Source organism: Callorhinchus milii, unplaced genomic scaffold (assembly GCF_018977255.1).
Source record: "Callorhinchus milii isolate IMCB2004 unplaced genomic scaffold, IMCB_Cmil_1.0 Scaffold10, whole genome shotgun sequence".
NCBI classification, from domain to species: domain Eukaryota; kingdom Metazoa; phylum Chordata; class Chondrichthyes; order Chimaeriformes; family Callorhinchidae; genus Callorhinchus; species Callorhinchus milii.
The window spans coordinates 10,249,842-10,264,308 of NW_024704751.1; the positions used below are offsets into that span (position 1 = coordinate 10,249,842).

A 14,467-nucleotide genomic window follows, 5' to 3' on the forward strand; every position below is an offset into this window, starting at 1 on the left:
AACATCCCTTACATTTGATATCACCCCTATTATATCAGAATGCTTCATAGCATAATGCTGTCAAGTGTAGTGACTGTATTTGTAAGCAGTTTTTCACCCAAAGGGGAGTGGACGTCTGTACCTCTCTTCCCCCAAATTCCAATTTTCAAGACTGAGGTGGATAGATATTTGTTAGGTCAGGGCATCAAACGATACAGGGCAAGGGCAGGTAATTGGAATTGAGGTACAGATCTGCCCTGATCTTATAGAATGGCGGAACAGGAATAGGGGCTGTTCCTATGTTGTTATCCCTGAACCTGCCAGCAATCGAAGGGTTAATGCGCTAGCACTCTCACCCACGCCTGCTCAGCTCGAAGACTTAACACAACTTGAGTTGATTCCTTCTAATCCATTAGACAATAGATAGTGTCGAATCATTCTGCCTCCATCGGTGTCCAAGTTCATTATTTATAGGGCTGATCATATGGGAAACCTTTTCAGCTCAGGAATAAGCATGTGACTTGTCATGAAATTCATAATTATTTCACATAAATCAAGTCAAACTTGTTGCGTTATATTCTGCATTCTTTTCCCATTTCCCGGATGAGTGCTCACACTACCAGCGATGTAATTTGAAAGTCAGTCAACAAATTAATAAAATACTTATGAAACATAGTGCTCAGTTAGCAAAGCACCACTTTAATTATTTCATTTATCTATTGAATTGTGCCTTTCATTAGAGACTCCTCTGGGCTGACGTGCACAAACCTCTGCATTCAGATTTACACAAAGGAGATGATTTAAGCTTGAGCTACAAAGTTGGCTCGGAACCCTCACCTCTCTTGTTTTATCTGTGCACTTTGCACCTCAGTGTGAAGGGTGTCAGCATCACGTACTCACAGGTAACGTTTGCCCCAACAATGCCTTCATCCCCAAACTCAAAAGATCGCCTCCTACTGCATCAGTGTGACATCTTGGTGTGGCATCAGATGCCAGCTTGGCTTAGTCGGTAGCACTCTCCTCTCTGAATCAGAAGGTTGTGGGTCCAAACCGTACATCGAGACTTTGAACACACAGTTTAGTTTTTCTACACCCTTAACTTCTAGATCTCCTCCCTTTACTGCTCTGTCCCACTCCCCTGTTTTTCTGTCTTGCCCTGCTTTAACCTATCTCTTTGATCACACCTACGGGCACCTTCCCCTCCCTCCCCCTCTTCATCCAACCTCACTGGTGTAAAGTGCTTCAAGACATTGCCCTAAGTGAAGGGCACTATATAAACATAAGTAGTTGTTTTAATTCATATAGGAACAATGTTGATGTGACATGATAGCAGCAAAACGTACATGAATCGCAGTGTCTCACTGAACAGTAACGATGAACGTGTGAGTGAAAGCTCGAGACATATCGTGGCTATTCTCTGCAACGTTAGACTAATACCTTAAGATGGCTACGCTCCTGTACATGAATAGTCACTTCATCTCTTTACTTCGATTCGCTGGATAATAGTCATGCGCTCTAAAACTCCCTCTCATCTGGGAACATTTCCAATTAAATTCATTTGCAAGTTTAATTAATTTTGATCCCACAGGTCATGCAATTAAGTTTCAAAATGTACCTTCATTAATCTGGTTCTGCTTAAGTATGCTGAAGGAGCAGGAGGAAAGGCTCAGTGATCTGAAGCCTGGGTTCAGTCATGCAGCAGCAGTCACAATACATACATATGTGTCTCACACACACGAACACTCATGCATTTCACAGTAGGAGTCATTGGATGTCAAACAGGATTGGAAACTGTGTGAATTATTCCCCTTTCTAAACTGCTCCTGATCAGCTAACTCAGCACTGGCGCGGTGATTGAACCTGTAGCCTTGGTATGGCTTAGTGCTGAACCAGTGCCTTTAGCTATCGTGCCATCGAAGGAGGCTTGTCACATCACTTTCAGCTGCATTGTGTTCTCTCTGCCATTGATTTCAAAATCAATAGCGCCTTACAACCGCAAGCAAAACTCAATACCATTTGGAACGCATTTTCCTTTGGAGCTGAAAGGAACGGCCATTAAATGAGCTTCAGGTTTTGGCACAGCCCGGAAGCTCTCTCCCTGCTCACTTAATTGGAGGTTGGGTTTGTGCTGCCTCATGAGCAATTCACTTTGGGCCAAGATCAAGCGTGACACTGGTCAATTCCTCCATCAGGGTTGTGATCCTGACTTGCTTTACTCAGAGCAAGGTGGAAGTGAGGGAGAGGGCTACGCAGCCAGAGAGTTTGCTAAGTTCTCCAACCCTCCGTTAGTTGCTTGTGCAGGCATGGCTGGAATCTGCTGAGCACGTATCAGGTTGAAAGAGAATATAAAAGTATATAAAAGAGAAGACTGCTCTGGTGTAAGAGCTATCGAGTCTCTGCACACCGTGTGATTATGCTGTTTAGTGAACGTTCCTACTTAGCAGACAGCCCTGTCCTACTTCAGAGCAATTAAAATGACAGGCCGTGTGAATGATAATTGTTTCTGGCACTTGCCAAGCCTGGGTTTTCCAGCTCCCTCTCAAAGCTCCCCGAGAGGCTAAGAGTTGAAAGCCTTTTGATCTGCGGAGATTGCTGTTTCTGTTGGATTTGATGAGTTTTGATCATATCGTGCACTGGAGAATACAACTAACAAGTCACAGACTCGCGGTCAGCACCAGTCACACTCAAAGCCGTCTTCAGTGCAGAGATTTGAGTTGGCTGAATCAGAGAGTATAGATGTATTGAAGAGGAAGCTTCACATGAGGAAGAGGGGAATAGAAAGGTATTGGGAAGGAACAGGGAATGGGTGGAGACTCATGTGGAGTATAAACACCAGCACGGACTGGTTGGACCGAGTGGCCTGTGTCCGTACTGTATGTTCTTTGTAATCTTTGTAGCTTCCCGTGCTTGCCATTGGGAAGTAGTAAGCATTTATGCAGAGGTTATCGTTTGCACTGTTGCTGAACCAGAATCCTTTAAAAAGATATTAAACAGATGTTTGGATGTTTAAAAGAGAGATAGGCAGACACTTGGGTAGAAGGTCTTCAGACTCCCCCACACTCCCCCCACACTCCCCCTCCTCCCCCACACTCCCCCACACTCCCTCTCCTCCCCCACACTCCCTCTCCTCCCCCCACACTCCCCCTCCTCCCCACACTCCCCCTCTCCTCCCCCACACTCCCCTCCTCCCCCACACTCCCCCCCCCGCTCCCCTCCCCTCTCACCGGATTTTCAGGTGTTTGAGCGGGTCCCGGCTCCTGTACACGGCGGGGCCGGTGTCAGTGCTCCAGTTTGCCGCCATCTGCCTCCTCTCCGCGGGCCCGGGGCGGGCGCTGGGGGTCACCCCCGGGGCCGAGGGCAGTAACTGAGCCGCGGGGCCTCAGGCGCGGCCTTTAGTAAGTGCTGCTTTGCGACAGTGCCGTAGAGCAGTCCGGCGTCCCGAGCCGTTTCCCTGACAACAGGGCGGCCCTCAGCCCCGCCCCCACCGGTCACCAATAACAATGATAATAATAATGATAATAATAATGATAATAATAATGATAATAACAATGATAATAATGATAATAATGATGATAATGATAATGATAATAACAATGATAATAACGATAATAACGATAATAACGATAATAATAATGATAATAACAATGATAATAATGATAATAATAATAATAATAATGATAATAATAATGATAATAATGATAATAATAATAATAATGATAATAATAATGATAATAATGATAATAATAATAATAATAATAATAATAACGATAATGATGATAATGATAATAATGATAATAATGATAATGATAATAATAATAATAACGATAATAATAATGATAATAATAATAATGATAATAACGATAACGATAATAATAATAATAATAATGATAATAATAATGATAATAATGATAATAATAATGATAATAATGATAATAATAATAATGATAATAATAATAATAATAATGATAATAATGATAATAATGATAATAATGATAATAATGATAATAATAATGATAATAATAATGATAATAATAATAATAATAATAATAATGATAATGCTAATAATGATGATAATGATAATAATAATAATGATAATCCTGGCATTTGATACCGCGCCCCATCGCGTCACCGAGAGCCGTCTCCAAGCGCTTCACAGGATACACCGTAAAGTGAAGCGACTGTGCATTTTGCGGGTGAAACGCAGCAGCCGATCGCGAACCCAGAAACACGATACAAAAATCGCCGACATCGGGGGATTTCTTCGTCGCAACAGTTTATTTCGATTATTTGCACAAGAACAATCCTTCCAAACAAGTCAGTTTTTACAGTAAGAAAGGCATCTGTCCAGCCTCTGAGGTAATAAAAAAATATTTTTCGACATTATGATTTTCAGCTTCAATCAAATCAAGTTACATTTTGAGACACGTACCAGTGACTTGAAACTTCCCATTGCCCACTCCTCGCCTCAGCAGCGGATATAATCAGGAGGCAGCTTTGTTCAGCTAATACCGTAATATTATAGGGACTGGGTCAGAGCTCGCTCTGGTGTGTTTCAGCAATCGTCAGAAAAGAACACTTTACTAAGTACTTTCTCCCCCAAATAAAAAGTGCACTTGTAACTACAATACTTTGGGTACATTAAAAAGCAGGTACATTAAAAAGCAGACATTAAGATCGGAGTCACCTTTTAAAATGCTTACTTAACAAGAAGTAAAAAATAGGAAGAGCAACTTAAATCAAAAAGCAGAATTAAAAATCTAGTAAAATTTGTCTGGAAAGAAACCATTGTTCAGAATGTAGTCGTGAAATGGAACTGATCACGGGAAAGCACACTCTATTTGTACAGTCGCTAAATGGTCCTGTTCCTACACGCAACATTTACAATGTCAAAGAGGCTATGGTAGGAACTTTGTGTTTGCTTTTCACTGACTAGAGATGTTTTACTTAGAACATAAAAGGAAGGAGTCACTATTTACAAATATATGCTTGGTTCTATTAAGCGCGTATATAAATGTTCTTAATAAATGTAAATAAAAAGGTTGGGGCGAGCTCACATTTTAAAAATTTAAATCCTCAAGATATTTCACACGTGTGATTTATTTAATATCGGCTTCTAAGCATACAGACAGAACAACTAGTGTACATGCAGCTCATTGACTGACTGAACTCACTGCTCTAATGGACAGTCACAGCTTCAAATGGCCCCTCACACACACACATACATTATTCACCTGCATACATTTTCAGTTCTGTTTGAAATGAACTAAGATTAATGGTAAAGCTTTCAAATGATCAATCCAAAGAATGCATCAGACTTGCAAGGCCATGAGGTCCACTGCCACACCAATAGCTTGGTGCCAAGGCTTACCATGGACAGACAGGTATGAGCTTGATTTGAAACATGCATTAAAACTACAGCTGGGCTCGATTAGCATTGCACAATCCTGTGTGTACACAACACACTCACTCCCTATGTAATGCTTTAGGCCATAAAGAACATAACTAAACAACCTTCTCCCCAATGGAATTGGTGGTAAAGAAACCACTACACAGGCCAGGTCACAGGTTCAATTCCCAGACTGACCATGGCTGGACATTGGGCAAGGACAAGATTGAACTTGGCTGTAATGCCCTCCACAGAAACAGCCCGTCATCACTCACACACAATGAACGGACACTTGGCTGATATACCCAGTGTCATGTGTCTGTGGAATCGTACCCCGGTAGGAATCAACACCCCTACAGGAGAGGAGGAGGGGAGAAAATTGGCAAACACAACTAGTAATCTTCAAAAGCGCGCAGGAAGTGCAATCAGAAAGAAAAATATTAAACTTCAAACTGAATATTCAACTTCTGTTCAGCTCTTTTGTATTCAAAAATATATCTCTTCTGCATTTTCTTTAGAAAATACAATCGGAAATGTTTTCACATATTCCTGGCTTCACTTCCATTGAAAGTTCTGTAGGGATAAGATTTTTATTCCCCTATTATTATTATTATTAATATTATGACTTCTCAGCTCTCAGAAACCTAACCAAAGGACCCAGTGGTTTAAAATCTAGAGTCTACAGCAAGATGCAGTGAGATACCTCCCCCTGAGGAGGGAAAACGTGTAGGAGGGCAGAAAAAGCCAATTGTAAAATGGATATTGAAAGCTGTAGTTTTTCATAAACTGTAAAGGATTTCTATGTTTCATTACATTATTTTGCATTTCTAACCATTTAAAATTCCCCTCTGTGGAAACTTGGTTAACAAACCACCTAGGAAGAGTTTTATTGGCACCAACTAGCCAGTTTCAATTAACTACTGAACCCAGAGTGAATGGTTGTATGTGGAGCAAGGCAAGACTTAGTTTTCACGTCAGACAGAATAGGTACTGCTTACGAAGAAGAGGCACTAACTGAGAGAAACTTCTGTTAGGGAAGGTATGCCTCAATGTGCATAGCTTCAATCCTGTTGATTTCACACAGAATATTATCTTATTATCGGCCAAAGGAGCCAAATAAGATCTCCTAACATGGGGTGAGGGCACAGAAACTAAATCAGAGAATCAGCACCTGAATTAGCTATCCTCAGCGGAGAGTACTAACTGCTGATAAACCTTCACGTTGGTAAATTGTCCAATCAGTTAACCAATCCCCTTTATAAACCCCAATGTAGATTTACTGACAGCATAATTGTGATGATTAAACACAGCCTTTCTGAACAAATACTGCATTGCTTCTCCACAAAGCAATTGCAGCATCTGTTATGTGCTATGAGGCTTTCAATTCATAACTCACTGACTGGAACCACATGTTTGACTTCATTTTTGTTTCCAAATCCACAGTGCGTGGGTCTGGGAAGAAACCTAAAGGTCTGACAGGATGACTTAATCCTTTCAACGTGCTGCTTTGAGTGTGCTACCACAGTCTTGGAGAGACTGACACACTCTTCATGCGGTCCACAATCCCAGGGTAAAGTCATGGGTGTAAACGTAAAGTTGCCCCTCACCCACAAAGTTTAGTGTTTATTTCAGGAGTATTTATTACAATTGAGAGCTCCTGAAAAGGAAAACACACAAAAAAAAATTCTGATGAGGTACAAGGTGTCCTAAGTGCACCTTACTTTGGGCCACTGATTGTGCCAATCTTGGCTGAAGGCAACAATGCCTAATTTTACATTAAATGTATGGCTAGGAGTTGACGACAAACACTATGCATTCATGGGTGAAGTCCAAAGCCGTTCTTCAGCACAAACACATCTCGGTCAGCTCGCTAGAACTGGAGGCACTTCAGTGTCAAATAAGAGGCCCACTGGGGCCATGTTTTAAACCCAACCCCTTGAGTTACAAAAGGACACAATCCCACATTACAGAAATTCAATGGTTCTACGCCAAAATTCCTAATCTTTTCCATCACAAGCTAATCCAAACTACAAAATAAATATCATTCTTCCATGCGTCAGTCACTTGACGGTAAGTCAGAGGGAACCAAACATGAGCCAGCTTGACAGAGCGGTGAGGATGAATACCGCTGGGCTAACTCTCAGTTACAGGCTGGACCACTGAGTTCTGTCCGGTGCAAATCCTCTTCAGTGGAGGTGCTCCAGAACATTCATCATCTTCTTCCACAACCTGTTACCAAACCATGAATGATTTAAATATAAATTAGGAGTTTGCAAAGATGTGCTCCAGTCTGTGATTACTATCATATTCTTCACACAATTCAATTAACCATAGACTGTGAGCAAGTCCAGAACAAGGGGAATAATCTTAGAATAAAATTAGAGCCAGCCCACTTACGAGTGAAATCAGGAGGCGGTTTTTTACCCAAAGAGTAAACTGCCTGGATCCATTCCAATTTCCAAGACTGAGGTGGATAGATATGTTTTAGGTCAGGGTATCAAGGGATATGAGTCAAGGGTGGGTAATTGGAGTTGAAGTACAGATTAGCCATGATCTTATAGAATGTTGGAACAGGCTCGAGAGGCTGAGTTGCCTACTCCTGTTCTTATGAAAGATAAGACCAGGCAAATACCCCAGAGAGGCCAAATAAGAGGCGGGTGGGGTCACAGTTCAAAATGGGTTTGCTGGTCACCCACCCCCGACCGCACTCACCTCCGCACACATACTGACCTCACGCCGCTCTAAGTGTACACACTCCTGGCCTACCTGAGGCTGCTGGGGCACCGGCTCCTCCTTTGTGAGCATTGGTGGGTCATCTCCTACTTCTGAGGAAGGAAGGGAAGGTTCTGTGAGAGAGAATTGAGAAATTACTACTGCTATAGCCCCTATGACAATGCTTCCACTTGCTGTTTGACTGACTGAGAGAAATATTGGAGGCATCAGCAGGAGCAAAGAAGTGACATTCACCAGTTTAACTGAAAATTAGGACTTGTAGCCCACTCGGCAACTGTCTGCCCCATACACCACTATTCTGATAGGTCAACCCACCATTCCATAGCCCAGAACACAGCATCGAATCCCTACCCTACCCTCCTTGCCCTCTTCCTGATCCCAACCCCCTGCTCGGGTCCAAATCCCTGACTGTCTGGCGCCTTGGGACGTCCCCCAATGTGAAAGGCACTGAGTAAATGTCATTTGTTGTTGTTGTTGTTGTTGTTGTCATGTTGCTGGCTATACCTTCCATACTCTCCTGTCCCAGCATGGGGGGCTGGGAATCATCTGCTTTGAAGTCAGACAGAATCGCCGGGCTGACAGGCTCACTCTGCTCAGGACTGGGGCTGGGGCTGGTGCTGCTGTCCACTTTTACCTGGTAGGCATCTGACAGCGAGCTCTGGTTACTATTCTCATCTGGAGTATAGAAAACACACAAACACATCATCATTGTGGAGTCCTGTAGCTCAGTGGTTAGAGCACTCGCCTTGCAAGCGAGATACCTGGGTTCAATTCCAGACAGGGCGAAGCCTTGGCCAAGTTTCCTTACTCCACACAGAGCCTAATAATAATCCCTCAAAAACAAAAAATAATAAATTGGTCATTTTCAATCCACGACTGTTTGTAGGACACTGCTGTGCGCAATTGGCTGCCGCGTTTTGCCCACAAATATACGGTCAATTCACTTTGCAGCATATTCTGTAAAGCACTTTGGGAAGTCTAGAAGACGTGAAAAGCGCTATATCAAATGCAAGGATTATTATTATTATTATCATCGCTTCAATTTCTTATCCATTTTCTTCTTCCTTCTACTCAACCGTTGAAAAGAATTTGGTTTGATTTGATGAAAGAAAATTTTGGATCCAATGAAGTCAAAGGAGAACAGTTTGACAAATTGAAACAGAAAGTGGTGGTTAGACACACACACACACACACACACGTGGCCACTCACACAAAATTGACTGTATATTTTGTAGGAGAAACACAACAACCAATTGAGCACAGCAGTGTCTCAGAAACGGTCGTAACCAAATTATTATTTTACTTACTTTTTTTGAAGGGATTATTACCCATGGAAAAGCAATTCACCAATTGACTAACTAAAATAATAGGGTTCCTATTTACTGTTAGGTAAACAGAGGCACGTGTGGAGTAAGGAAACTAAGGTTTCACTCTGCCCGGGAATCGAACACAGGTTTGTGAGGCGAGTGCTCTAATCACAAAGCTAAAGGACTCCACTGAACAAAACAATTTTGATGAAACTTGCCAGTCTAGATTGAACAATTGAATGCCGTTCAGTTATGCGCTGCTTACACTTAGAGCAACCTGCAAGAGGTTAAAGGCACACTCACCATTCATTTCCAGCAGGATGGGTGATGAGCTGTTGTCAGACACTGGCAACTGGGGAAATCCTTTGTCTCCCTTTGTACCTTTTGATTCAAGATTATTCTTTGATTTGGATTTGTCCTGGAAAGGGGTAGCAAAATAAAAAGAGAACATTTTAAAAGCTCACTGGTACCAAGAACGAGGGCATCGTCATAGTATTCTGCAGGATTTCTTCAGGAAGATTTACAAAGGCAATAGGCTCTGAAATGTCAAAATAAAGATCAACAATAGTTTATTCTAATATTTTATGTGGTTACAAATTTCACCCACCTCTTTGGGGTCGGTCACTGGGACCCACTTAAATATCCGGAGCGATGTGTCTCCTACTGTCACCCATTTCTTCTCCCTGTGAAAATGCAGCTCTGATGAGTGATTGTACAAGCTCTCAAAATTACTTTTACTCTGGGAATTCAACAACAACCACAACTTGCACTTCAGGCGTCGAAACAGAACTGTAACAGAAAACTTTATGTAAGTGTCATCTTTTCTCAGTTGGCAGCACTGCCACGTCTTGGTCAGAAGGTCGTGAGATCAAACCCTATATCAGGACCTCAGCTCATCATCAAGGCTGACACTACATGGTATAGTTGGGGAATGCTGCACTGCCTGAGGCGCTTTGGATAAGACATTAAACAGAGATTCCCCGCTGTAACAACAATAGGTTGCTGTCCCCACTGTCATTGTTGTATTTTCTAAAGGGATTATTACTCGGAAAGTGATCCGCCATTCGACTAACAGCGTAAAAAAACAAGTTACTACACTGTTACTGGGGGTGTCTTGTGCCCAGGCACCACAGCATAGGTTTCGCTCTGAATCTAACGAACTGTCCAGCCCATCTGCTGTATCATAGTCACAACCGATCTAGAAAATAGGCTGGCACACCGACTGACCCCTCAAGGTCTGAAGGTTGTGGGTTCAAGCCCCACGCTCGCAGAGCGAGGGCAGGTAATTGGGAGTCGAGGTACAGATCAGCCATAATCTAATGGAATGGCGGAACAGGCTGGAGGAGCTGAATGGCCACATCCTGTTCCTATGCCTGGCTCCATCCCTCAGTGCAGTGCGGAGGGAGGGTGGAGTGGCATGGCCCCCAGTGAGGAGGGAGGGAGGAGTGGCCCCCAGTGAGGAGGGAGGGAGGAGCGGCCCCCAGTGAGGAGGGAGGGAGGAGTGGCCCCCAGTGAGGAGGGAGGGAGGAGTGGCCCCCAGTGAGGAGGGAGGGAGGAGCGGCCCCCAGTGAGGAGAGGAGGGAGGGCCCCAGTGAGGAGGAGGGAGGAGTGAGCCCCCAGTGAGGAGGGAGGGTGGAGTGGCCCCCAGTGAGGAGGAGGGGTGAGGAGGAGGGAGGAGGAGTGACCCCCAGTGAGGAGGGAGGGAGGAGTGGCCCCCAGTGAGGAGGGAGGGGAGGGGTGGCCCCCAGTGAGGAGGGAGGGAGGGTGGAGTGGCCCCCAGTGAGGAGGGAGGGAGGGTGGAGTGGCCCCCAGTGAGGAGGGAGGGAGGGTGGAGTGGCCCCCAGTGAGGAGGGAGGGTGGAGTGGCCCCCAGTGAGGAGGGAGGGTGGAGTGGCCCCCAGTGAGGAGGGAGGGAGGGTGGAGTGGCCCCCAGTGAGGAGGGAGGGAGGGTGGAGTGGCCCCCAGTGAGGAGGGAGGGAGGGTGGAGTGGCGTGGCCTTGATTGACAGCTTCGCTCTGGAATCCAACGGTAGTGCGAGACCAGAGGTCCCGCCCCCATCCGCCCCATTCATAACAAGCGGCCGTGACGCGGTTACCGTAGCAACACGGAAGGACGGCCCGCCCCCCACCATGGACACTTCCCATTGGTCGCGCTGCCTGCCCATCACACAGCAGCGTCCAGGTCACTTGCGCTGTAAGGTCGGGTTAGGCTGCGCGCGCAGCCCCCTCCCTCCCTCCGTCCCCCTCCGTCCCTCACGTGAGGGAAAGTCCTCTCTGCTTCCCGCCGCCGCCGCCGCCACCCGCTCTCCTCACCATTTGCGCACTTTCTCGATCGCCGCCATGACCTTTTTGATGTCATCCTTGGCCCTGCTGCGGGTCTCCGCTCTCACCGACCGGCCGGACATTTTCTCAGCCGCCCTCTTCTCAGCCGCCCCCGATCGCAAACTTTTCTAATCCTGGTCGGTGTTTCTTTTCAACCCCGGGACCAGCGTGCGGCTACCTCCCCTCCCTCCGACGCGGCGCGGCCGCCGCGCATGCGCTTCACTAACCCCAACACCCCCCCCCCTCCCCTCCCCCCTCGGGGCCCCTCAATCCCTCTCGCGCCGCCGCCTGACAGACCGACTGACGCGCGAGCAGCCGACCAACCGCCAGCACGCAGCGCGTGACGTCAACGCGTCAGGCCCTTCAAGGTGACTCCAGACAGACGTGCCCCCTCCCCCCCCCCACACCCACAGCTCTGACCGACTGCGGTTACGGACTGTGGATTTTTGGTGAAAAGGTCCCCCGTTCGAGTTCGAAGGGATTCCTCCGTCCCCTTTGCGGTGAAGCGGCAAAGTTTCGGAAGGGTGACCGCGGGCCGGCCAGCGATACCGGGCGGCAATAACTTGTGGGAGTCCCGTAGCGTAGGGCGGGGCCGGACCACACCGTTAGTCCGGTTGCCTTACTCCGTCGCACCTCGGTTTACCGAGCAGCGAGTAGGGTACGAGTTGGGAGGCGATCAGTGGATCAGCGGGGGGGGGGGGGGGGGAGGGGAGGGGTAATAATCTCTTTCCAAAAAAGATTTGGTCACTTAACCCACGACTGCGGGGACGGCCGCCCACAAAATACACAGTACAAAATATGTATACGGTCAATTCACTTTACAGTCTATTCTGTGAAGCGCTTTGAGACGTCGAGAAGACGCGATGAGGCGCAGGAATCAAATGCCAGGATTACTATTATTATTATTATAAAGTGAGTGAGTGACTGAATGGGTGGGGCTCAGCGCATGCGCAAGGGGGCCTGGCCCTTTAACCGACCTCAGACTCAACCAAACTTGATCGTCACCCCGCCCCCCCCCACCTGGACGGCCAGCGAGGTTCTGATTGGCGGCATTGGTGTCACGTGGATGGCTCAGCCACTCACAGGGCTGCTGACTGCCAAGGGGCGGGCAGTGGGCGTCCGCGGCGCGTCTCGCTAAAGGTCAGTCTGGATGTCAATCACCGACCACGGCCCTCTGCCATTGGCTGCGGCAAAAAAAAAGGTCGCCTCGCTCTCCGATTGGCGGAGGAGCCTGGATCAGGTTAGGTTGCGCCGGGCACGGATGGCGCTGGTGGCGGTCGTCGGTCGGGCGGTGAGGTCGCCTCGCGCGAGGGAGGTGTTGGCATCCGCGGCCTCGCGGCCTGGCGACGCCGAGCGCCTGCCACAGAGCGGCTCGTCTGGGCCCAGCCGGCCCGGGGCCGCACCTCCCCCCGGCCTCAGCCCCACCGCGATGGCACCACTGGCCTTGGCGGGGAGCTGTGTGCCCAGGCCCCGCGTGATGGCACTGACTGGGCAGAGCCGGTGCCCGCCGCAGCCCTCGGGTCCCCTCCTCGCCTCAGACAGGGCTGAGGTGAAGTCAGCCCACGTTGGGAGCCCAGAACCTCCGTTGGATGGCGCCATCCCAATGCCCGGGTCTACCGTCTGCGCCCACCACACCGACACCCACGGCCGTCACGGGCTGACCTGCCAACGTCAGCGCGGACGGCGACCGGGTACCAGTGCCCGGGCCTCGGTCGGGAGCGTTCACAGCGGCGTCACGTCCCGCGGTCCCGCGGTGGGGAACTTCCTTCTCAAAGCGCCGCCTCAGCCCAAGGCATTCGGTTGTTTCAAGGGCACAAGGAGGTGCTTTACATCCAATAACTCTGTCCCACTGCATCGAAGCAAAACTGCCTACTACGATCTCCTGCAGATTTCTCCCACCGCCACTCGGAGCCAAATCAAAACCGCTTACTATAAGCAGTCGTTTATCTTCCACCCGGACAAGAATGCTGGCAGCGAGCAAGCGGTGCTGAAGTTTACCCAGATCAGCGAGGCATACTCGGTGCTGAGCAATGGAATCCTGCGTAGGAAATATGACCGCGGTATCTTGACTCTGGTTGACCTGCAGATGGAGAAAAGCCCCTCAGATAAAACCTTGATCCGAAAGCAACATCAAACCAAGATCACACCAAAGCAATTCCAATCTGGGAAACCCATGTTCAATTTTGACGAGTTTTACCGTGCTCACTACAGCGAACAACTGGAGAAGGAACGTATTCTCCGCCTGAGGAAGGCGCAGTATCGCAAAGAGAAGGAAGATCTTGCGGAGCGATTGCGGCTGAACAAGATTGTGGAGGTCTCAATGGCAATGCTGCTTTTTGCAGGGATGGCTTTGCTCTTGAATTTCCGAAGCAATAAATAAACTGATCAAAGGCACCTGCTGAGACTCAACTTAATTTTGCCCCCAAAAGTATTCAATTCACTTTACAGTCTATTCTGTGAAGCGCTTTGAGACGTCTCGAAGACGTGATAAGGTGCTATAGCAAATGCAAGTTTATTATAAATTTTAAGTTTGTGTGCTGAATCCAGGAATAAATAGGCCCAGTTGTTAATGGAAAGAATGTCTTATTCCTATACGTGGCAGGTGCCTCTAAATACCATTCTCCCTCCTGCCCACTGGTGATCTCTTCGCCAGAGGTTACTTTGGTATTACCTGGGTTAGGTCCCAACTCAATTTCGCCCACAACTACATAGTCAATTCACTTTACAGTATATTGTGTGAAG

At 47.2% G+C, this 14,467-nt stretch overlaps 2 protein-coding genes across 3 annotated transcripts; one reads left to right on the forward strand and one right to left on the reverse strand.

The window, feature by feature from the left end:
• Positions 1-4,235: 4,235 nt before the first annotated feature.
• LOC103180510 (BAF chromatin remodeling complex subunit BCL7B) lies at positions 4,236-11,974 on the reverse strand. 2 transcript variants are annotated; one of them, XM_007896429.2, is made up of 6 exons: positions 11,717-11,974; positions 10,013-10,088; positions 9,709-9,823; positions 8,603-8,773; positions 8,132-8,190; positions 4,236-7,594 (listed from the first exon to the last, which is right to left on the reverse strand). In XM_007896429.2, the coding sequence occupies exons 1-6, from the start codon at positions 11,806-11,808 to the stop codon at positions 7,499-7,501; spliced, it is 609 nt and encodes a 202-aa protein (XP_007894620.1). In that variant the 5' UTR covers positions 11,809-11,974; the 3' UTR covers positions 4,236-7,498. The 2 variants fall into 2 exon arrangements, with proteins under 2 accessions (XP_007894620.1, XP_007894619.1); XM_007896428.2 differs by having other exon boundaries at positions 8,132-8,211.
• A 1,012-nt stretch (positions 11,975-12,986) lies between these two features.
• Positions 12,987-14,119, forward strand: LOC103180676. The gene has a single exon (XM_007896664.2). The coding sequence runs from the start codon at positions 12,987-12,989 to the stop codon at positions 14,103-14,105; it is 1,119 nt and encodes a 372-aa protein (XP_007894855.2). The 3' UTR covers positions 14,106-14,119.
• Positions 14,120-14,467: the final 348 nt, after the last annotated feature.

Bases quoted from the DNA above. Each gene is read 5' to 3' on its own strand.
- LOC103180676 (XM_007896664.2), top strand. From the start codon at position 12,987: ATGGCGCTGGTGGCGGTCGTCGGTCGGGCGGTGAGGTCGCCTCGCGCG.
- LOC103180510 (XM_007896428.2), bottom strand. From the start codon at position 11,808: ATGTCCGGCCGGTCGGTGAGAGCGGAGACCCGCAGCAGGGCCAAGGAT. The intron at 9,824-10,012 runs GTGGGTGAAATT...ACCCCTTTCCAG, and splicing joins CAGTGACCGACCCCAAAGAG to GACAAATCCAAATCAAAGAA. The intron at 8,212-8,602 runs GTATAGCCAGCA...TCTCTCTCACAG, and splicing joins GGGACAGGAGAGTATGGAAG to AACCTTCCCTTCCTTCCTCA.